Source organism: Falco naumanni, chromosome Z, assembly GCF_017639655.2.
Source record: "Falco naumanni isolate bFalNau1 chromosome Z, bFalNau1.pat, whole genome shotgun sequence".
In the NCBI taxonomy this organism is placed as follows: domain Eukaryota; kingdom Metazoa; phylum Chordata; class Aves; order Falconiformes; family Falconidae; genus Falco; species Falco naumanni.
This window is the reverse complement of record NC_054080.1, coordinates 11,822,574-11,847,775: the sequence shown is the minus strand read 5'-3', so window position 1 is coordinate 11,847,775 and position 25,202 is coordinate 11,822,574. Positions and strand designations below refer to the sequence as shown.

General features: G+C 41.0%; 1 protein-coding gene across 4 annotated transcripts in view; it reads right to left on the bottom strand.

Moving 5' to 3' along the window:
* PALM2AKAP2 (PALM2 and AKAP2 fusion) overlaps window positions 1-25,202 on the bottom strand; it is a 271,951-nt gene that overhangs the window by 135,125 nt on the left and 111,624 nt on the right. For 3 of the 4 annotated variants that reach the window (XM_040579708.1, XM_040579712.1, XM_040579710.1), the window contains exons 4-7: window positions 22,022-22,136; window positions 21,362-21,383; window positions 12,714-12,815; window positions 7,173-7,877 (exon numbers count right to left, since the gene is read on the bottom strand). In XM_040579708.1, coding sequence (XP_040435642.1) covers window positions 7,173-7,877; window positions 12,714-12,815; window positions 21,362-21,383; window positions 22,022-22,136 — 944 coding nt within the window. The remainder of the gene's footprint in view (window positions 1-7,172; window positions 7,878-12,713; window positions 12,816-21,361; window positions 21,384-22,021; window positions 22,137-25,202) is intronic. The other variant, XM_040579711.1, reaches the window with a different exon arrangement.

Here is a 25,202-nt window from a genome sequence, read left to right as displayed (position 1 = left end):
GCTGGTATTTTATGAACTTGGGTATATCTAGCTCATACAGGCTTAGGGGAATTAGTGTGTCCCCATAGGAATGGGAAGAGACAGCAGTTTTACCTAAACAGTAAGATTTTAGTGGAACCCACTAAACCCATGGGCAACCCATGGGATGCCAGATCAATAAATAGCGAGAGTGCTCCTCTATGTCCAATCAATCTGCCCTAGGAATCTGGGAAAATGCAGGAAGGTGTCCAGACACTGAGGACAGGATACCGTAATTTCTTTTCAGTTGGGAGTCACACCAACAGGCCTGAGGTGAGGTTTTTAACTCCAGTCTCTCTTTTCTTCCCTCTGTCTTTGCTCATAAGAGACTTTGAAAAGGGAAGCAGAGAAAGAAGAGAGAAAGGAGTAGCTAAGCAATGGTGTCCAGAATGAGAGCAAATACAGAGACAGGGAACTGGCAGAGTATGGAGCAGAGGTATGCAGAGGGAAAACTTTGGAAGAAAAACTTACAGTGCCTCTTCTATGTTGTGTTCGTGTGCAGGTATGAAATTCAGCCCCCACCCTCTTCAGGCACTGGGAGTTTTGAGAGTTCCCAGAGGGTATTTGTCTACTTTCAAACACAGTCAGCAAAGAGATCATGCTCTAAACCCATCTCTGCAGAAAAGTGCACCAATTTCACAACACTGTTTAAAAATCTATCAAATTAAAGGAATGAGAAGACACAGTTAAAGCAGCAGCATAAGCCTTGCTTGTAGCATATTGTTTAAAGACCAGGCCCTATATAAGCATTTGTGCATGTGCTTAAATTTCAATTTTCTGGGTCATCCCATTAAACTAAGAAGGGCTGCCTGGGTGCTTAGTTTTATGCTCATGGGCAAGTCTTTTGGTCTTATAGACCTACTGAATAGATATGCAAGGTCTAAATTCAGATATGAATCATTAACATACCAATGCAAGTTAAAAATGTACAAATATACCCAAACTGGTGGACTTGGTTGCTTAGCTAATTCTAAAAAATAATTAAAAAAAAAAGTTTTTTTTCTTTCAGTTGCTAAAGTAAATTAATTCTTAAAACAAACCCCTAAATCCTCCCTTGAAAAGAATTTGAGAAATAATTGCAGGAAAGCTTTGCAATACAGTAACAGCAAAACCCCTCAAAATAAAAGAAGCTTTTGCAAACTGGAGGAAGGGACTCAAAATTCTTCACAAGCTTGCCCTTAAGAAAATTGGCCTATTCTTAACCCACTGAACAACCTAAGTGAAGCCACCACAGGAAAAAAGCTATAGATTTTGCAAGACTCTTTGAACCCATAAGGAAAAAGGCTCATTTTTATAATGGTTTGATTTTAAATACAAGTGGGACATTTTTAAGAACTTCATGCACCCTTGTCACTATTTACAAGCTAAGTTATTATTATAAATTTATATTACAAGTTTGATTTATATTCTCTTTGGACTAGATGTCAATCCATTCATACTCTAAACTGAATATATTCAGCCATTTTATACAACTTACTCTTTTACATACAAAAATTACAATCCACATTTTTGTTGGATATTGTCATAGCCTGTGACCTCTGATTAAGCTCAGAACTCGTTTACTCTTGTTACCCAGAAGATTCATGAAACATCATCTGAGCAAATCCTAAACTTCCTGATAGACAGAAAGAACTGGTTGAAACTGAGTGAGTTCAGAAAAAATAGAGACACCACAGCTCAGCCTGTGGGGAAATCCTCTACTTTGTCTAAATGATTTTGTTCTACTCTTTCCAGTGGCACTATCTCTTGGATTTTGAAATCTGATGTTGGAGAAAGTAAAACAAAGTGAAAAAACATATAGTTCTCCTATTTAGCCATACCTCTACTGCAAATAGGTAGCTATTGCCTACCACGTTGGCCTTCTAGATAAAGAAGTGTGTCTAGCTATAGAAAGCACAGGTCCACTTTTTTCTGTGAAATACATTTACTCATTTAGCTGTGTTCATAGCAGGTATATTGGATTCTACTCTTCTAACTTTACTCTTTAAAAAGTGTTGTGATCCTGCTTCCTAGAGAAAATTGTGGTTAGGTCTACAAAAGATCCCAAGAAGCTGAGCATTGTCATAAACATATGAAAAAGTTCAAAGGCTCAACGTAATGGGAAGGATGATATTCAGAAACTCAATCTCCATTTAGGGTTTGTATCTCATTACAAAAATATTTACTCCTTAAAAAAATACATGAATGTAAAATACTACATTATTATATCCCCACTTACTTTCCAAGTACGCCATTTGGATGTTGGACTAAATAAAAAGGTAGAACACCTTTTATTTCTCTAGCAACTCTGTATGCTATCTATCTTCTCCAATTAATTTGTATCTCTATAATTTTAAGCACAAAGAATCAGTAATGAACTTAGGTGCTATGGCAGGGGTCTAATATATTAGCTGTCAGGGAAATGCCACTTAGTATTTGCCCGTGGATACCACTGCCGTGATAGCAATGCTGACTTGGGAACTGATCCTACCAGATGGTAAGCACCATTTCATTTTGTGTTTTTCTCATCAGAAGTAGCAGTGCTCAGAGTTAGCCTCTAGGATTGGAACACCCTGGGCAAACTCAGCAGTGCGTAAAATTGTTAGAGGTACACAAATAACACCCAGACTACACCCTGTTAATCATTCATGCCCTGGTCTTGCAGACACCTACACACATTCTCCCTGTGAGTAGTCCTGTTGACTGAAATAGGTCTATGCACAGCAGAATTAGGTGTATGCATTTTTGTTTGCAGGGCTGAAGTCTTCTATTGCACCAGTAGAGGTACGCTTCATGGAGAAGGGGCTTCTGCACACTTCTCTTGCTGGGGATTGAAAGATAATGTTGTGTTTATACAGCTTTGGAATACAGCCTGCACTTTTTGGAAAAAAATATATAAAGGAAAGATACAAAAAGAAGAAGGAAACCCAAGAGTGCTAAGGCAAACTGTCAAATGGCACATCATACCTACTTTGTCATTCATTTAGATAACATCACAAAGGCAGACCAGAGGAGTTCTGTAAACATATACCATACAGTACATCAGCCACGGGAAATTAAAAAAAGAAAACAACCCTGTAATTCTTTTCTTTCTGTATTGATGTTCTTGTAATTGAAAGAGATTGCCTAGCCACTAATCATAATGCTGTGTTTTTTTCTTCTGTTAAAAAAAAAAGAAAGAATGGAAGTAAAATTCAGTGGTTTGCAAAAGAAACAGTCCCTGAATGCAAACGAGGGACGACATGGTAAGTGAGTTCATAGAAACTTAGAAAATACAAAATATAAAAAAGTTTTGTAGGTTACTTTTTCCCAGTCTAGGAAAAGATACACTGAAAAGAGGTTTTTTTTTTTGTTTTTCTTAAAAAAGTTAAGGCGAGCAGTTTGTTGTGGCAAAATGCTATCACTGAACCAGTTTCTGAGTCTACTTTTTTGCATCCCCTCATGCTGAAATTGAAAATGTACATGTGATGGCATAAGTTAAACAGACAGGGAGTTTGCTTAAAACAATACAAAAAAAACCCGCCTGTAATGATCCTTACAAAAATCTCTCTCTGCTTGACCACAGAGTGGACCTCTTCCTTCACGCCTGATTGTGCATGAATTTCCACAGGCAGCTTCCTATCTGAGGGTGAGGGGAGAACTGACCCCTTCAAAGCCCAAAGCAGCCCTGGAAAACCAGTTTACATTCATAAGCTTAGGCTAACGCATCTGAATTCCCCTGTAACTTGGCTGCTGGTTAATGGCTAGAAGGGACAAGCCGAAGTCCAGGCACGGCTTCTGTGCTTGTGGAGGTGGATGATTGGAGTAAGCGTGTTTCAGCTGACATAGCTAAGGCCCTCCAAGTTCAGACTGATTTGCTCCTGTTTCACATTTTTCCTAACCTCAGACATGGAACTGCCCTTGACCCGTAAAGACAAACCCTATGCAGACAAACCTTAAGCTTTTCTGAATCTATCGGGGCCCATTAACCATGGAGTTCATATGAAGACATAAAAAACACTGGCCTTCCTAGGCACTCAAATGTTAGCTACAAGTATTGAGCAGTAGGTATTCAACAGGTTTAAGGTTTAAGGCTTGTGCTCTACTTCTAACCACTAAAGGGCCACTTCTGGACTCCTGCCTGCCACCATCTCCCCGCCACATTGTGCCTTAGATGGTGCAGTGGTCCCAGACATGTTCTGGTCCCAGTCTCAGCAAACATCTCCCAAAGCTGGCCACTGAGGGAGTCATCCCCAAAATGCTGAGTCTGTGCTGAACCAGAAGGTCATCTGACGGGAGCATGTGGCTGAAGAGGTGCATGGACAGAGTAGGTTAGGGTAAAGACGACACCCCAGATTTCCCGAGCAGAAGTCTTTGGGAAAAAATTTCCATAGGAGAGAGGAGCAGCAGAAGGAAAAAGGTTGGGCTGGGAAGACACTGAGAAGCCAGGGTGACCATGATGGTGACATCACACCTGGAGAGGAAAGGGTGGTAAGCAACGAGATGACTGGCCAGACCTGGAGGAGATGGCTGAAAGGTTTGTTTTGAAGTGTTACTGGTGAAGTGAACAGGCCCCAGAGTGAGAGAACTATTGCAAAGCATGCCCGGCTCCCAGGGTAGAGGCAAGACAGAAAGGGCTTCACCCTTCACATTGCAGTGCTTTGGGGTCCTAAACATGCCTGGGGACAGCCTCGCCAGGCCACCTTAGGGTTGAAAAATCAGGGTCTTGTTTTAAGTAATGTTGCGATTTGTAAATGCTTAGACTTTCTGGGAAAAAAAAAGGAAAGAAACACACAAGCCAACCAAAAAAACCCAAAACATGGGTTGCTATTTTCCAACAAACAGCCATCAGACCTATTGTCACAACATGGGGCTCTGCAGCCATTCCTCTCTTTGATAAAACTTAACCACCTAAGCCTGAGTCAAGAGATGATGTGCAGAGCTTCTGTGGGTGAGTTTGGTCCTTCTCCCATCCAAAAGCCTCCAGAGGAGGTGGAAGGAGTGTGAGGAAGTCTATTAATCTGGCCAGGCCACTGAAGCAGATATGGAGGCCAGCAAAATTTCTGCAGGTGTCGTACAGATTGGCTGTCCTTTCCTGCTCTCTGCTTGCTTTTTTTTCCTGACTGTCATCTGGGCAGTGGTAAAAAGTTACATCGACCAGCTCCATACCGATGGCTGAGTGACCTAACACAGGAACTACTTTTTGCATTTTTTGTCTGTGTATGTTTTCAGTGTGCCTCATATTACCACCACCATGACAAGTGTCTTTTTTACTGGCACAGAAAGAAAAGAGTACAGAGCAAGAACTCTGTTTAATCAGATGCTCTGAACTAACAATGCAGTAAAAGCACCATCGAAGAAAGAACAGAAATACCATAGGAACCACCTCAGACTGAAAAGAGGCTTTTTGTTGTTTTCTCTTTTTTCTTTTCTTTTTTCTTTTTTTTTTTTTTGTTTTTTTGTTTTTCTTTTTTACTTTTTAAATTTTGTTTTTCAGTTGCTGTTACTGGGTTTTGGTCTGATAGTTTCAAAGACACTTCAAAATAATCTTCAGTACTTTTTAGCACTATCAGAAAATATAAATCCCGATTTTTAATCTCACTTTTGTAGTTATAAATCCAGACCAACTCCACCAGAACAAGTGAAGCTACACTTAAGCAAAACTGGTGTGAGACAAGAATCAGGCTCATAATATATTACCATGAAAAAGCTGGCTGCTTTTTCATTGTAGTTAGAAGAATCAAAGGACCAAGGAACAAAGAAACATCTACTGATTCTGGATGCCTTCACCTTTTTATGTTTTCACCTTGAGTTGTTTTTAACAGGCCTGATTTTCAGAGGGCTGATGAGGAAAAATTTACTGGAAATCAGGCCTCTTTGAAGTGTGCCACACCAGAAAATGGAGCATCCAAAACCACCAGCGGTTTCTGAAAATGTTAGCCTTGCAGCAGTAGGATCTTCACCTTAAACAGCTGCTCCAATAAAACTCCAGTGGGCCTCCATGGAAGCTTTACCTGGGTAAGCAGGGCAGGATCAGATCCATTGCCTGCCATTACATAGGTGCACTGGAGGTACACTGTATGAGAAATTATGCTTCCCTAAGAATTACAAAATAAAATTGGCCCTGCCCTCATTCCCAGGACGGAGAATTTTGTCACTGAATCCAGTGGGAACAGGGTCAGACTGTGAGAGAAGTTCATTTATATTCTAAGGAAATAGAAAACACTATCTTATCTACTGGAGTTCAGCAGGAAAACTTCATGTATAAACATTGGCAGAGTTACTGAAAGGCAAGTAATTAGATCAGTGACTCCATTTCAGTTGGTGTGACAGCTGCATCTTTTTCATGTCAAGTTAATTTCAACTGTAATTTGGGGAGATGAAGTACACATACAATACTGTAATCTGGAAGATTTATATAAGGCAAAATCATCATTCATACATTTTCTAGAAAGAATAATTAAGGTCCACTTTTGGTATCACCAATAAGCAGAAATGGCTGATGGGTTTTTCTGACACTGCAAACTAAACTGGAAAGTTACTATGAAACAAAACTATGTGAACTTTTTTTGGAAAGACTTGTCTGAATTTTAGCTAATTAAAACAGTGAAATGATCTAAGTCTTCCCCCAAGAAATAAAAAATCGGCTCTATAAAATAATGTTTAAATGTGATTTTTCTTAAAAAAGAGAAGCAACATTTTTTAAGGCTCTCATATCTGGCTGCTGTGAAACACTCCCACAAAATCCTAGGAATCTGATCAAGCCCGCCAGATATCCAAAGAAAAATGTAAAAAGTGTTTTCATTATATATATTATATATATTATATATCTAAATCAAATAAATATGAAAACATTTGTTCCATTTCCCATTTATCTCTCACTCTGCAATATTAAGGAAAAAAAAAAACCCAAATCAGCAACAACCAAAAAACCCCCCAAAAAACTCCCATGCCCTCCCCAAACCCCGAATAGTACGTCTGATGGGAAAATAACCATGCGTTCCTCTTCCTGAAGAACTAGAAAGCAAAGCAACCCAACTGCAAGGCAATGGAGGCATTCACTTCCAGTTCACAGTATTGCAGTTAGAAGTACAGTGAGGTCTAGGTAAGTGATGGAGCAGGAGCTGCCTGGAGGAGGGAAGGAGGAGGTGTTCACATGACAATACAGCATTGACAGCGCTTTTTCTTTTGTGTACCTGGGGCAGCTTCCAAGGGCAGGCTCTCTTCCTTCCCTTCGGGAGAGGAGGGCTCTGTCGTATCCGACAAGGGCCTACCGGAGACCAGCTCAGCAGCGTTTCCATCCATTGTGGAGACATCTGTCACTGTCTTCTCCCGCAATGACTTCTCATCGTCTTCATCAATCAGGACGAGCTCTGCCTTGATGGTCTCGTCATAGCCCAGCACTTTCTTCGTCTCCTCCTCATCATCAATGTTCTGGTAGCCCATAAATATCATTGTCACTGGCTGCTCTGCACTGGCCTCTGGGGCTTTGCCACCACAGGGTTTATCTTGGGGATGAGGGTTCACAGCATGCCCTTTGCTGGGTTTGTGTACCATTTCCAGCTTTGCCTCCTTGAAGAGCATTTGCTCCTTCATATGGCTAAGGTTTCCATCAGCTACCACATTTCTGTCTGACACAGTCACTGTTTCATACCCTCCTTTTACATTTGATTGTCCAGCTTTTTGCATAAGTTCATCTACGTCCTTTGAGCTTAATTTATGTACTCCATTTTCTACCACTGTGCCACCAGAGTGAACCTCATAGACTACCTTGGTACCATCATCATAGACTTTGAATCCTCTTTGATGGGCCTCATCTGGGCCAATAGGTGAAGCAGAGACAATCTTGGTCTCTCCTGTCTGTTTGTCTTTCTCCACATTAATTTCCATGGTGCACAAAGCTTGAATGAAAACAAGAGAGGAAGTGCATGTTACAACAAAAAAAGCCAGTGAATGGTTAATTGCCAAATAGACAAAGAAAACTACTGTGCCCCTTTTCCTACCTCCTGCTTCTAAAGGGCCAAGCATTCTGCGTTAGAGGTGGGATGCAACTCTGTGGACAGCGATGGTTGTTACACCACAGCTTTTTATGCACCTGGAGGCTAGGCATACCTGTAGCAAACAGGACCTAGTCTTCCAGCTCACACCATGTGGAGATGTCTGATCAATTAGGAGCGCCAAGAGCACTTGGGTTAGGTGTGTTTTAGGCAAACGGAGGTGACAGCATGCAGGTTGCCCACAACCTTTCCATTCTGAACTTGCCTCAAATTCAGAGAGAAACTCCAAGAACCTTTCTAGTCTCTTTTCCTTCTCTGCCCTCAAACTGCCAGTTAGGTGGTAATAACTTTTGTTTGTTGCAAGTAACACATGGACTGCTTTATTATCAACGCTCATTCTTGCTTAACTCTTCCACCCGTAGTATTCAAAATGCTTTAGAGAGGTGAAGAAACATTTTTTACCCCTGTTCTACAGGTAGGAAAACAAAATCACACAGGAGTGGGATGATTTCTCCCACAGACGCATGACAAGGCAGCTGTCTCAGCTTCCACACCAAGGCATTGACCATGACCTCTGCTTGCAGATTAAGAGAATATACAAAATGGCCAAGAAGTGCTCCCTCATTTATTTTAATTAGGCCCTAAGCATCGTTGCCAAAGTTGAAGAAAAAAGTAATAATGAACTGATTTTCAAAGTGTCATGAAAAAACTGGTAAAAAAATGCATGTGAGGGATGCTGCTTTAAGATAGCAAAGAAGCTTTTCTAGTGATTCAGAAGGAAACAATAACAAGATGAAGACTGTGGAGACCACACAGTAGGAATAGACAAGCAGTCTACACTGCCGTAACACCCATTTTAAGATACCATGTCATCTCACTAGGCAGCTTTTCAAAGAAAAATGTGCAAAGGTGTCACAGATTTTCCAGAAGTAGACATCTGTTTAAGCATTCCTTTTATGCAGATGAAGACATTTTGGCTCCCCGACAGACATCCACAGACACTTAATTACAAATTACCACAGTCAGTGACAAGTGTTTGTGAAACTTAGGGTGACCACATCCACCAATGAACCTCAATGGTATAATCACAATTTGCCTTACCTGCAGACACTACAAACTGACATGTTTTTTCTTTTCCCTGACTTATTTTCAAGTGAGTACAGAATATCCTTGCCCGAGAACTGATGTAGCGTGGTATGCTTGTATTTATTAAATCATGATTAAAAATTACTCTTACTTTAATATATTCCCTCAGTCTTATTATTCACACATAGTAGAATTTTTCTTCTGTATCCTTAAAGCAGAGTATTTAATCATCAATGGGAAGTTTATCATGACATACATCATGACTCCCCTTATAGCTCTAGACAGAAAATTCATGTGTTGCTTAGTGGGCAATGTATTGCATGTATTGCAGACTGACCCTTGAAGTTATCTCCTCTGGCACCCAGGAACGCAGTCTGGAAGGCAGCCCAGCCAGATGCAGGGTCTGGACATCTACATACTGTGTGCATCTGCTCAGACCTTGGTCAGTCCAGCAGGGCTGTTTAGGTGAAGTGCAATGCCACACAAACACTTGCGTTGAGCAGGAGGATAGAGCTGCCAGTGGCTGAAGGAGCATTGCTACCTCTGAGAGCAAGGCATTGCTGAAGGCTGGAGTGGGCTGCAGAACCAGGGACCTCACCCTGGCCGTTGCAAACTATGGGAATATGCCTAAGGACTGTGTTTTACCACTGCTTTGGGGAGGTTTATGGACCCGTTGTGTCCATAGCTGTCATGACCCTGAGCACAGGATACCCATTTCCATAATGAAGTAGGGATGTCAGTTTTCTGATCTTCCTCGCCACGCTGGAATTTTCATGCCTGGCTATCCCAGAGCAGCCTGAGCAGCCAGGAGGAGGCTTTAGGAGTGAGAGCTGGGCTCTGCTCTCAGCTGTATGGTAGCAGACTGAGGGGCAGCCAGCATGGAATGAAACAGGAGAGATTTATATAGGCTGAAAATAAGGAAAAAAGCTGTCACCCCAGGGCTGGTAGCTATTAAGCCCTGAAGCAGGTTGCTCTGAGAAGTTGTGGCAGGCTGCACCGTGGTGCAGCTCAGAGAGCAGCTGGGATGGATTACTTACTTGGGACCATCCTAGCACAGGAGCTGGTAGACAAGTGCCCTTCAAGTCTCACGCAAGTACCTCTGCCCTGAAACCTTTAATCTAATTTATAGAGGTACTGAAACAAAAAGATGCAGGTGCCACCACTAACACTCTGGAATTGATTCCCTTCTAGGTGCAGTTTCTTGGGTGGATGTTAGGGGAAGGAGGAAAGGAAGAGGAATTTTGTTTATTGCCTTGGCCTCTGGGCTGTGGGTGAGTGGGCTATGAACATCACTTGATCTTGCCAGGGGTGCTCAGGCAGATATTGTTGAATAACTTCCCACATTACAGAGGTAAAAATAGAGGTTGGCTAGTCTATAGGGAAGATGCTATAACTGCCACACTGGCATGTTTTTGAGTGGTGGACAGCTGAACTGAAGTAAAGCTGAACTATCAGAGAGCAACAGTATGTCCAGACAATCATCTCTGATGGGCAGTGGTTCTTGATTTGTTCTGAGCACCACAGCCCTGCACAGAGAGCACTGCCAGCCTACTGACTGGCTATCTGCTACCTTCTTGGTGAAAAGCAGCATCCTGAGCAACCCTGGATCTCCTGTGCTTCTCCTCTTTGAAAAATAAAAATACTGTCCGGGGCTTGACTTTTCAATAAAGGCTACTGATTTTCCTGTGAAATAGTTGAATGCCATGTTATTGCACATATTTTTAGTGCAAGAGAGGGTGCAATCTGCCAGACCCTCCTTGTTTTGACGAACTAATTTTATTGAGTAGTGTGCATGAAAAGAAGGCTTGTTTAATGGGCCTTAATTAAGAATTCAGAAGCCAATAGGGAAAATCTGATAGTTAAATCACATGGACCTGGCCATATTTAGGAAGAGTTGTAGGATGCATCTTTTTATCAATGGTATGGAGTACTGACAAGTAACAACATCTTACTTATTAGGCAGACTTTGGGCAAAAAGTTCTAGTATTGCTTGGAAGACTCTGTCCCGCTGGCTGATCTGATCTAGAAAATTAACAGGTCTGGTCCTTGTGTATTTTATGTTTGGCTAATTTGCTTAAGCATTTGCCACTGTCAGTGTTTTCTTTTAGTTTCTTCTACCATGGCTTCAGCAGTAGTGTTTTTAGATATTGGCATTACATGTAGTTTATGACCTGCCCCAGGTATCATATCAAAGTTACTTGTGCAGGTAAATGCGTAAACATACATGAGTGTCTTAGAAAGCTGTTCACTAGTGAAATGCATTGCCATGGGAGGAGTAATAGAACATGGCTTATCTGCTTGTACGCATACTGTTTGTTCTCTGCAGAAAAATTTACCAGCCCAGCTTGTCAAAGTAGCTGAAAAATGAACTAATGTTTATTTCTAAAATGTCTTTAAGCAGAGCTTATTTACTACAAAACGAACTCTGTTAACACAATACAAAACTATCTGACAATGGAGTTGAAACTGAAAGCAGTACTTGAAGATGACAACCTGTATTCATGAGTACAAGTTTTCTGCACAAGCTTTAATTACAGTGTAAAATGATGCAGTGCTTCACAAAAACCAGATCCCAACATGCAGACAAAAGCATCTAGCTTCTGCCTGTTATGTGGATTCAGAGGCTGTTCTTTAAAAAAAATTATCTCAATATACTTTCAGATTTTTAAAGATGTATGCTTACAGTCTATCTTTGAGCACATACACTGTTACCTTTTGTTTAACCTATTGCACGCACATGATACTCTTACCAAGGACCACATGAACAAGGCTTCTTGGTCAGCTGAAGAATCAAAGAAATTATTGCTTCTTTGGTGTTGACAAAATGGCACAAAACACACAGGGGGAAACTTGCTTTTAAGACAGATGAGGGTAAGCATTCATGGAAGGAAAGCTTTTGGAATGGCTTCTGAACAAAATGACATATTCTGTAGGTGTGCACAGTCTCTTAGCTGCAGACATTGCTTTGCTGTGCTTGTTAACCTGTTCTTCACGTAAGACACCTTTCATTCCCACTCCTTGGGATACCTCTTAAATAGCCACCAGCAATCTGGTCTTGAGATAGGGAATACGTTGTTTAGAAAAGAAGGATATTGAAAATAAGAAAAACTTACAACTTTCAACCATCATGTTGTTACATTTAAAACACATACTCAATCTGAAAAATAAGTATTAGAAAATTTTTTGTATGACTCCAAGCACAAAACATGCCACAATTTCCCCACCTTTTCCCCAATAAGAAAGAATGGCATACAAATCAGTATAAAATTACATAAACATTTGAAGCATGTATGGGGTCTTGTGAGTGTCTCTCTGTTTCATTCATTTTAATGAGAGTTGCATGGCTACAACAGACGAGACAAACCCTTGGCCTAGATACCATGTATTTGTATCAGCAGAGATGGGAAGAGCTGAATGTTTCCACGCAAAAAAACCCCAGATGAGTTTCTTATGCTGCTTGTAAGTAGTTCAACTACATTTCTTTGAGAGTACTCATTGCTGCTCAAAAAGCCTTGACTTATTTACAAAATACAAATCAAGCAGCATTTCCTGGCATTTAAATGATATTGGACACCAGGCCTATTAAGGTAATATAACAAAAAAAGTTCATGGCTACTGGACTGGTATTATAATACTTTGTTCCTTGAGACTTACCAGCTACTCTGCTTGCTCCGTCCCACCCAGGAACTGGATCTGCTGTTCGTGAATAGAGGGTTGGGAGTTCAGGGATCTGGGAGTAAATGTAATTTACTGCATCTGGTGTCAGAGAACAGGAAACAGTTAGATTCGTGCTACGAGCCCCAGTGGCTTCATTGCTTAGACAGCAGAGTATTGTCAGCCCTGACAATAGTCACTGGAGCTTTGTACTAGATAATCGGATCAAAGCAAACAAAGTGCAAAGTCACCGTCGTGTGATTGGTGTTCAATAGACTAGCTGAGGCAGGAGGGAATGGGTCCAGATGACTCAAACCTTATGTCAGTTGAACACATAAAATTATTTGTCAGGAGGTTCTGGATTTATCAAGTCTGTGACCTTTAAAATGGAGGGGAGAGGCAGGGAAGGTAAGGAACAAATCTAATGTGATACCCAGAATACATGACATTTCAGATAGAGATATAAAAGCCCAAAAATGCTGGTGTTGATTGAATGGGATGAAAGGCCAGCTCTTTTGCGCTGTCTGTTTCCGATATATTTGAACCGGCATTTGGTTTTTTGTTCTTAAAGCTGAAATTTAGCTAATAATGAAATCATGTGTAGATGTTGATAGGGTGGCCTGTCGTGACCTTCAAGTAGGTATTGAGCACCTGTCAGTTCTGCAGTGCCATCATTCATTAACAAACCCTGAACTGGTAAAAAGCAATCTTAAAGGAACTGACTTGTTTTACATATAAGCTTATGGTTGTTTAGCATAAGCTAAGTACGTTCTTTACAAGATACATTACAGACATTTACAGTTATTTACCTGGAGGTGTTTTGGGGCAGGGTTAAATATAACAAGATAGCATATATCACTCTGCAAGGATTCAGGGGCTGAGATAAAAGCAGAGCTCAGAGCAGAGATGTGCAAATAACTGACTGGAAGTTCAGGCACCAGACCAAAACAAAAAAGAAAAAAAAAAAAATTAAAATCACATTTTTATCAGCTGGAAGTGTTTTTAGTTTTGTATGGAAGTGGTTAAATTTCTGTTCAAATATAAGATCCTGTCTGGTGTAAAAAACCTCCATTTTCCTCCAAGGGTACTTTGCTGGTATAATGTATAATTTAAGTCTTTGAGCCCTCAGTACAGCCTGGTCCATGTGTCAGGGTAGGAGGCAGAATCTGCCTTACTTGGTGCCTCTCGCTGTTATATAAGCAGGTGAAAGAAAAATACCAGTGCAGATCACAAAAGTGAACTTGCGAGAGTGAAAATGAAATGTCCTGTTGTAGGCTGCTTTACTGCATCTGGTGAAGGGAGGTGCTTTCATCACGTTCCCTATGGGCTAACACCCATACCAGAAAAAACCCTACACCTGGCAGCATCCTCAGCAAAGACATGGTGTGCCACCTCTAATCCCAAATCTGCTCCTTTGGCAGGAAAATTGGGCCTGGTATTAGTGAGATGGTTTTATTGAAATGGCAGCTTTTACTTAATAGCGTGCAGTGGCCACTAGTGCTGCTGGGTGCAGGAAGACAGTAATCACAGTTCTCAAGAAGATATTCCATCCTTCCATGGAGCATTGTAGGTGACTCAAGTAAGGACGTCTCCTTTCCCCCTTCCTGTGCCAGAGGAGGATGCCACAGAGGCACATGCAAATTCATTCTAGAAAGCCAGGAATTTAGTATAGAAGTTCAGTCTGTAACAGAGGAGTTTGAAAAAACCCACCTTGTTCAAGCAAATATTATTTTATTTCATATTTCAGTGCACAAATGGCAGGCTTGGCAAATGGACTTACATATTTTCAGTGCATACTGTTTCCTCGAAGTTTTTTATTTTTAGAAGTAGAGCCTAGAAGAAATAATTGTTTAGGACACAGCTGACTAAGCAGTGGCCAGCAACTGCTGCTTTCTTTTGCAGGGTTTCTTGCCTCTGATGAGAAACTGGTACAATGTTTGCTGTTGCTATTCTGGGAAATATCACCAGCAAATGATCAGGCCATTATTGAAAACTGAAGTAATTTCTCAGAAGAAAGAAGAAGTGGGGACTGTGTTTCTGGGCCAGAATAAGAACACACTTTGTGCTCTGGAAATGGCAGAAGTTCAGTAATTATTCACTCCGTAGAGTGTACTGCTGTAACAGTAGTTTCAGCACGCACTCCTCCAGCTACTTGAGTGACAGATGTATTTGTACACTCATGGTTGTAATCAATGCAGACTTGTGCTGCTTAAATAGTCATCCTGACTTCTTTTGCAGTCCATGAGACTGTGAAAGACCCATGGATAGGGTACAGTTCTCATCCCAGGGCACTTCATGTGGCAAAAAGCCTTTGCAAGTGTTTGTTTTTCCCCAGTGCCTGTACAGGGAACTGAGCTGACCACTCTGTCACCTAGCATTACTGACGTCTAGCAGTAAGCAAGATTGGTTGTACATTTAGATGGTGAAACTCTAATTTTGATGATGTATGTGTCTGTAGACCTTAGTAAGTTGGGGTTTTTTTTCTGCTTCTGCATCAGGAGACAATACCTAGGTGTTAGGTGTTAACATTGACTCAGTTCAGAAACTTCTCTGGATGTTACTTAGAAAAAAATATTAAAAAATTAGTTTCAGGGTTCCTGATAATCTCTCATTATTGTCCTGAGAAGGAAACACCAGGGTGGAGGTGGTGGGGGTGGGATTCTCATGTACTATTTCTTCTGAAGCAAGTGATGGTACCCTGTTGTCAGAAATGGGGTATTTGACTAGAAGAAATTGGGGCTTGGTTGATTCTGCCAGTTCCTGTTCCATCTTCCCCGCGCCCCCCCAATGAACTTGCTTTTTCCCGTTTATCTCACTGGCAACAATGTTTGTTTCATTTAGCACCTTTAAAAAGGATGTAAGAGATCAATTTTACAAGGAGCTGATGAGATGCAAATTAGCATTTCATTCTCGTGAGAAGTAAGACATATATAAATTAAAGCATTTGAACTGACTGCATTCAATATCTTCTTTTCAACTTTGGATGAATTATTAATACCTAAGGTTGCCATAAAACATGTCCTGTGGCTCTTTGTACTACTTAGAACTGTGTTTTAGGACCAAGGCACTCTTCCATATTATCAGACAAGTGATTGGGAAAACATAAGAGGCAAAACAATCCTTTGAGGGTGCTTACACAAAACCAGATGTTCAAGTGCTCAGAATAGTTCCCACACAGATGCCTGTGGCCAAATGTCAGACACGCTTATTTTCCAAGGACTGGATTATCTTTACAAATTCTGACTACCAGTAAAATCCGTGGTAATTCTTCTGCAAATAATGGCTCCCAGGGCAGGGTTGTTCCACCTGCAAACACCCCTGGGGCTCCATGGAGCTACAGAACAGAAATTATGACCCTCCTACCATGTTTGTAAGACCAAGCAGGAAACTTTCCTAAAGGCTGAATAGGCTGGCTCTGACTTAGTGAATCATGCTTTAAACTAATGAACTTGGAGGGTAGGTTCCACAACTGACATCTGTATATCCATAAGCAACATGGTGGATGAGTACACCTGAAAAACCTGTAGGGAATGCTCACCAACCCTTTGCAAAGGCAAGAACCCTAAGTTCAGCCACCTCAAGTGCATGTATACCAATGTATGTAATCTGGGCAACAAGCAGGAGGAACTAGAGCTCTGTGCCCAGCCTGAGAAATGTCAAGAATCACAGAAACTTGATGGGAAAACTCACATGATGGGAAGACTATAATGGATGGGTACAAACAATTTCAGAAAGATCGGAAGGGAAGAAGAGAATGTAGAGTTGCACTTTATGTGAAAGAGAAATTTGAGTGTATAGAGGAGAGCTCTGGAGACTATGCCAGTTCTATTGAATGAAAGCCTTTGGATGAAGATTAGAGGGATCATCACCAAGGGGGATCTTATGTTAGGAGTCTGTTACCAACCTCCCAATCAGGATGATGAAGCTGACAAAACATCACTTTCACTGCTCAAGGAAGTCTCAGGCCAACAGAATCTGGTCCGCATGGGTGGCTTCAATTGCCCAGACATTTATTGGAAAAAATAATAAACTGGTGTACAAGCCATCCATCAGGTTCTTGGAATGCACTGAGGATTGTTTCTTACTGTAGATGCTGGGCCTGCTGACTAGGATCAGCACATTGCTAGATTTACTGCTCGCAAACCCAGAAGACTTACTTGACAACATAACTACCAGTGAGAGCCTTGGATACAGTGACCACAACATTGTGGAGTTTAAGATCCTGCTGAGCTGAAGGCTACTACTGAAGACCAGTAGTAGGACAAAGTTCCCAAATTTTAGAAGAACTAGCTTCAGTATGTTCAGAACTTAGCTGTGAGGGATTCCATGGGAAGCATCCATGGAGGGCGAAGGAGCTTTTGAGTGCTGGGAGTTATTCAAGAGCGCTTGCTGAAAGTGCAAAAATGTTTCATCGTCTACAAAGGGAAAGAAAGAAGGCTGAATAAAATACCACTTTGGCTTAACAATGAGCCTTTAGGTGTAATTAAAAGCAGAACAGAAGCATACAGACTATGGAAAGGCAGCCAAATAACTATTGAGGACTACAAGAACCTTGCTAGGGTGTGTTGCAGTCAGGAAGGCTCATCTAAACTGAAATTGGCCAAAGATGTCAAGTACAACAAGAAAGGGTTCTTCAGATTTGCAAGAGGTAAGCAGAAGCACAGGGAAGACATATGCTATTACTAAACAGGGCAGGGAAACTAGTTACTAACAATGTGGACAAGGTAAATGTTCTCATTACCTTCTTTGCCTCTGTCTTTACTGGTGTAGCTGTATCCCAGATCACGAGACAAAGTAGCTATGATGACTCATGTGTTGACCCACCAGTAGTGGAGGAAGGGCTGGCGTGCAGCCTCTTGCAAGGGCTCATTCTACATAAATCCCTGGGTCTGGTTGAAATCTAGGGCATCAAGAGAAGTGCCTGGCATTGTTGCAAGGAGACTGCCTATAATATTTGAACGTCACAGAGATCAGGGAATGTCCCTGATGACTGGAAGAGGGAAAGTATCCTACACATCTATAGGAAGGGACCAAAAGAACACCCAGGAAAAAAAGAGTCTTATTGGTCTTAATTCAGCCCCTGGGAAAGTGATGGAATGAGTCCTCCTAGAAACTATTACAAATCAAATGAAGCAGGTGATGGGGAAATGCCAGCATGGATTTACCAAGGGCAAATCATGACAAACCTGATCACTTTCTACAAAAAAATAACGTCTTCTGTTGACATTGTGAAAGCAGTGGATGCCATTTACTTGGCCTTGAGCAAAGCTTTTGACACTGTTTCCCACAGCCCTCTCCTGGACAAGCTGGCAAGATACAGATTGGATGAGTTGTCTGTGAGATGGGTAGGAAATTGGCTAACAGGCTGCACCCAAAGGATGGCGATCAATGGTTTTTACTCAAGTGATCAGAGGTGCTGTAATTGTGGCAACCATAGATGCAGACCAAATTAAAAAGTTACTTTAAACTCTACAATTGAAAAACAATTGCTGATGAGTTTTTACAGGACATGTGGAAAGTACTCTACAAAGATCTGTACTTGACTCCTCTAAGGACAAGCTCATCTGTTTTGCTGTCGGGCTGCACAGCTGATCAAGATCGGAAGAAGGAAAACAAGATCGGAAGAGTCTCTAAGTAATGTGCTGGAAGCTAAACAATCCAGGCCAGGCTAGGTTTCCACAGCCACATCTTTACCAAATATATGCTAATACATACCAAATTCAAACAGAGGCTTATGCAAAATGTAGTTACTCTAATGGTGGCTTCTGTATATTGGCTGAAGTAGCAGGATGTAGTTTGCATACAAATGGCCAGAGATTGCAGAGGATGAATTTACCCCTGAGGCAAATTCAGCAGTCAAGGGACTTATACCAGATCTTAATGTGGCTTTTATTTTATATATACACTGAGCCATAAACACATGCGCACGTGGAGTGAGAGCTCTCTCCATTTATTCATGATGATGTGCATGCAGCATAGCAGTACAGCATGCCTGGTTTTCACTGCAGTCTTGAGCAGTACCAGAGCAGTACCAAATGATGCCATTCCTAGCATCTCTCAGGCCTTATTTAATGAAGAGCTTGTCAGTGACAAACCACCAAGGAGCTGGCAGGAGCATGACTGCAGGTTACAGGGCCACAGCCCACAGCCTCAGCTTTTCTGCTCTGCTTTTTCTCACAGGGTGATCTACAAAGGCAAGGTGTGTTCATACCCTGGAAAACACGGGATTTGTGTTTATTGTGCCTGGATGACTTCAGGCTCAGAAATGCTTATTGCTAAACACAGCTATTTTCTGGGAAGGCTTGGAAGGACTCAGAGAATCACTTGACCAGCCAACAGTGCTCACCACCACTTGTCCCCTTCCCTTGCAGCCTTAATCTGGACCCTTCTGGTTTCTGAACTCCCCATAGCAGTGCTTTCTGCACACTCAAAAGCTCTGTCACCCACATATATATATGGAACAAACCCATGCAGAGGAACACAATGGTAAAATAAATCACTTCCTGTACCATGGTAATGTTTAGAATAAAGGGAGGGATGGACAAAGAGCAAACTAATGTGATATTTATGGACTCCCAAGTCTTTCAGGATGTGTCAGCAAATGAAGAAATTGCCCCGACAGGTCGATGTTGGTTTTCATCTGTGTTTTACACAGCCTTCCTGTAGTGCCCAATGGCTCCTACCATTTCCCTGCACAGCATGTGTTACAGACAGTTGCTAGACAGATGGCTGATCTGCTGCAACAAAGCAAGTCCTATATGTTTCTAAAAGAAGGAAAAATCTATGGTACCAAAGTGCTCACAGCTAGCTATGTACATGTTTTCTTCCTGCTCTGATCAGCTACCCTCAAGACTCTTGTCAAAGGGCAGAAAACAAAGGACTTGCTCAGCTTTCACCCTGTGAAGATATACAATCACATTGTGCTCACAGTAGGAGGGCTCAGAGGGCAGTTTGCAGCCTTGGTCATCCCTAGAGAAGAAGAGTATGGTACTGCTTAGAGGATGACCAGAGCCCACCTCAGCCCACAAGGACCAGCTGCCAAGAGAAAGAGAGAAGATATATAAAGCAAGTGGCCTGGAAAAGAAGAGGTACTGGTTAATTTAGCTATAACCCCTGCTCCCTCTGATTGCACACTTATTCCAGAGGTGCTCTCCTGTCTTTGGCATAGTTTTGCAGTTTTCTGTTACCCTTCAGAAACCATGAGCTATCCTTGCCTGGCTCAGTCTGTGAGGGAGGGAACCCCTGAAAGCAGGCAAAATCTGGAGACAAGTGAGGTTCTTCTTGAACCCAATGAAATACTACATTGCTACAATATAATACCTTTGGGGAAACCACCACTTTGTACTTGCTAGGGGCTTCCTTTTGTTCCCATTTAAGACAACACACTTAAAGAGGCAGACTGTATCTTGCAGGAGTCATAAAAGCTCCTGCACACTTTGGGGGTTAATTTCTGTATCATCCTTTTTTCTTGAAACTTGCCAACAACCATGGTGAAACTCTTCATAGGTACAAAATATGTGCCATTCTGGATCTTTATTTACTTTGTGGTAGCTGATTTCAAATGCTCCAGGAGGAAGGAAGAGTAAGCAGAGCACCCTATCTGGGACTTTTTTTTTTTTTTTTTTCCAGTGGGAGTTAATGTGAAACTTGGATTATATTGCTAACAGAAGTGAAATTTTCAGAACTAGAACTTTGAATTAAGAAGAAAACTCTCTTACTAAGTAATATTATCATCTCAAAAAGAAAATTCCAAGTCAGCTTATATGCTACATATTAACCTTCTTTTGTATCCCAGTGCCTTAATGTTAGGATCATCCTACATATTCCTCATCTATACTCACAGTACAGTTGGGCATAGCTTTGTCAGCAGCTGGAGGAGGTAGTCTTGACCTCAAGTATTTTTAATCTTGCCAGTTCAAAGACATGTACTGAGAATGAGAGTGTGGAGCATAGATTCATCTGCAAATGGATCAGCATGATATCCTTCCTGGGTCCTAGGGGTCTTGGAGAGGCACTACAAGGGTCTTTCCAGCTTCCTGTGACTAAACCATATTATTTGCTCACTCAGAAAACTAGATTTATAGTTCAGTATTTAGCCTGATCATACATAGTGTGACGCTGAGTTCATAAACTAGGAGTTATTACATCCTCATCCATCCATGCAAAGTTTTCCTTCTGTAAGAATCTTCATGCAAAGAATGTCATTCATCAGTAAAGTAATCTAATTTTAATAGTTGTTCCTGCATGTTAGGAATAGTCCTTATTGTATTTAAGTGTTTATGGGCAGAGCATGAGTGCATAAAATGAAGAAGACTGACTACAGAGAGGTTGAAAGGAGTCTGCAGCGCAGGGCTATCATGTGGTGAAGGGGGTCAATAACATAGAAGTTGTACAATGTCTGTTTTAAGTAATCCGTGCTGTTCTTTCCCCTTGGTTGCACATAAGAAGAGGTGGAGCTCTGCCAAAGGAGTACTGTTTCACCACAATAGTGAGGTTTGTGCTTACAGTTCCAAAGAAAAAAGTAATAGTTCTAGCAATAAATCAGAAACATACAATGAAGAAACCCCCTACTCTGTAAACCTTTGCAATAAACCTATAGTAAAATTATTGTTAAACCCAAAGCTATACAGTAATAAAAAGGCACTTACCCCCATCCTGGTGTGAGAAACTCTGTGAAGGGAAAAAATAAGATGTTTGGTTAAACCTTCTATATTGTGGGTATAATTTGCCTGAAGTATTGATATTTAGGCTAGGCTTGCTTTTACGGTTCTTTGTAATTTTTTAAATGCGTAACTGGGGATATGGCTCCTCAGATTTAGGTGCCATTATAGGCTAAGGGAGAGGGACATGGTGTAACTAAAAAGAGAACTCTGCTGTTTGTTGCAGGCTGTAATGTTCAGAAGTGGCATTTGTAGTGAATACCACTATCTCTGGGTGCCACTGGGAGCAGGGAAGTTTGAGATGCCTTTCAGGATCCTGCTGATGTCTTTCAGTGGGGATGAGAGCTCACATTGTTTCCCTGCAGATAAGCTAGGGAGATAGTCTCTGAAATCCCTTTTTTAAAAAAAGCTGGAGTGGAAGGGCACATCCAAATAACCCAACCAAAATAGATCTGACACCTCTACATCTTTTCTAGCCTTGTTCATCCTGGTTTGAGATACATGCTCTGCAACCACGCTCAATCTTCCCCTAAGTGCATGAATTAGAACTGTTGCTTTCAAACAATGCCAGAAGTCTACCTTGGTTTCAAACTGTGCCTGCATGGTGGTGTGGTATTTCATTGTGGGTTTTTTTTTTTTTCTTAATACCTTTTGCAAGTTGTCGAAGGATTTCTCAGTTTCCTTCAGTTTCTCCAAAATTATTTGTTCTTTGGCAGATATTTGGGATTCCTCACTTTCTAATTTCTGTATTTCTTGTTCCAGCCTGTGGAAGACAAATACAGGACATACACACAAAAATAAAACATGTAAAAATGATTTCAACAAACCATAGTTTCCTAGGTATTAATTAGCATTTCAAATGTCATCAAGAACAACTTTCACTCTTGTTATCCACAACAGCTTTCCTAGCACATGAAGTGCACATGAATTATTTGTAAAACATACAGATCTATTTAAAAGAGAAACAGTAATTCTCTTACTATCCACTTCTGCAAAAGCAAGTAAAGATTAATTAAAAATATATCTTGATATCCCCTCACCTCGATTTCCCTAACATTTCTCAGATATGGACTTTCATTTTAGAAATTACAGTACAGGATATAACCATAAATATGCAATAATAATTAGAGGACTAAGTGTTTTCTAATGCTTTTGTACTCTGGACAATGAAACTGAAAACGGTTGTTGGAAGCTGGCAGTCAACCAGTTGTGTTAGAAGTTTCTCTTGAATGGGTACTTTGCCCACTCCTGCCTATAACACTTTGGGATATCCATCCATGCTTTCTACCGTTATTGCATGATACAATGCAATATCCTCTGGGGGAACCCAGAGGCTTTAGGTAATAAAATACACAGGATGCTCAGAAAATAAACTGATTTTGCTAGGTGGTAAGCATTCCGCACTATCGTTTCTCTTGCCAATACTTAATGGCACACACTCCTTAAGATGTGTTGATTGTGATTTGGGATGCACTTGAATCAGGGTTAGATTCTCCATTACTTTAACTCAAACCTCCTTTTACTGACATGATTTATTCTGGTGCAGGCATATTCCCTCTTTTGCTCTCTATTTTATGTATGTGACCATATTTATTTTCTCACTTTTGATTAAAAAAATAACCTGTGATATGACCTAAGATGAACACTTTTGAACTGGGATAGTTACCTAAAACTGTCTACAGAAAGAGTTGTAGCTGCTCACAGTTTGTTGGACCATATTTCTTGGAATGTGAGAGATCAGCATTGCCCAATACTTTCCTTATGTATGGCTGCTTGACCCCACCTTTCTGCCACCACTTCTTAAGTGGATCCAAGCTGAAGTGACACATTTTCACTCTTTCTGAGTGCTGCACAGCACAGGACTTCATTAATGTGTATTTGATCACAAGGCAGAGGGCAAGAAGAAGATGACAGTGAGCTGGTAGGGAGGAGGGAGGGAGAGATTGCTCCTTTCAGGGGACTGACAGCTTGAGTTTCTTGTGAAATTCATGTTCCTAAATATAGATACAGGGATCTATCTTAAGGCACCCCCCTTAGAAATTTTTCCCCACTTTCTAATTGTGCAAGGATGAAAAGATGTGTGGCACTTGCTGACAATGCTTTTCATTAGATGGAGGCAAAAGTGTCACAGCCTCAAGCTGCTGCAGATAGAAAAATGTAGATTTTGCTCTTGTGAAGTATGTGCATACTTAATAGTCTTTGTTAAAGGCAATCCCATCATTTCCAAGTTGAAATGGCTTAACTGCAGTGATTTTAAAATGAACTTTTGGAAAGTACTTCTCCAATCCACTTAATGTTATCTCCAAAGACATATAAAAAAAAATGTAAATTGCAAAATATTTTGAAACAAAATATTTTGTTCTGCTGAAGTGGAACAATTTGATACAGGATATATACCCATTCCCAACCCCCCCCCCCACCCCCCCCACCACCCCCCCCGCCCCTTGTGGTTTTGGGAGAAAGACTTCAAAAAATCATGTTTCTTCCCGATTCTTCCCAGGAAAATTTTAAAAATACCTACTGAAATGACAAAATAATTTGTCACTGAGGTCAGACATTGCCATGCTCCTATTTAATTAAATTAGAAGTCAACAGGAAGGTGGCTTCTTTTCCTTCCCTGTCCCTGGGAATGATTAGCAGACCTACATACATTTATATATTGCTGATACAGACATTTGAAATATTCTCCTGTGCTGTCTGGTGAAATTACTTTGTGGAGCTGGGTGAGTTGGGGTTTACTGATATGTTTTCTTTTCTTACAAAGTGAATCACTAAGAAGCATTCTCAGGATACATATTCTGTAACCTGCTACATTTTGCTCATTAAATGATCCAGAAAGAGACTGTACAAGTCAGCAACAAGTCAGCAACAACAAAATATACAGGAATAAAGAAGTCCTTTTTCCTTCAAATGAACTGGACATCAGTTAATAATTTATGACAATGAAAAGACTGTGAGTATATGTGGTATGAGGCAACTCACTTGATGTTGGCAAGTTTATAAGCAAGTAAGACTCCTTGCAATTTGGGGTGAATGTAAGTGAACCATTTTTTGCACACCACCTCAAAACTGTGGAAGCTTTGCCATTAATTGTTGATCTTTCAGAAAGTTTGCTTCTAAGGATGCACATGTGCACTTGTACATGCACACCCAGCCATTGATTTGATTTAGATTTTCATATTTTCTGGTTACTTACTCTTTTGTTTTTACATGTTTATGTCTTTTTTATCCTCCCCTCCTGGTTCACTTCCTCAGTTTCTGCTTCCTTTGTGCCAGCCTACCCTCACCATTAAAATGCGTTGGGCAGATACAACATTAGGTTGCCAAATTTCTACAAGCAGCTTGATGGTTTTTTTTCCTGAATCCCTTCTTCAGTTCCTTTTGGAAGTGGTATTAACAACAACTTAATGAAGAGGAAAGCGATGGGGGCAGAGCTGCCAGAGTTTAGAAACATGGGTGAAGCTGGTAGGACACCAATTTCTTATGTGACACTGAGTAAGAATGCATACAAACTCATCCAGTAGGTGCAAATTGCCCTTTTTCCACTAAAATCAATGCAGGCAGGTCTCCCAGGACCTGTGTAGAATGGGTCTGAATTCCTAAGTGTGTCAGAAAAAATACAGATAATTCAGCCAGAATGTACCCGTTACATAGCACAAGAGTCATATACCAAGCATTAATATCCACAGGAGATTGCTTTATACCTGTTTGGTTTTTACACCACTCATGTCTGAACTTTCTAGGCTTAAGAACTGAGGTAATGCTGCTGAGTTACTGAGGTAACAGAAATACTCAAGGGCACAGTTGCCATGTAAGCTTTGTATACATT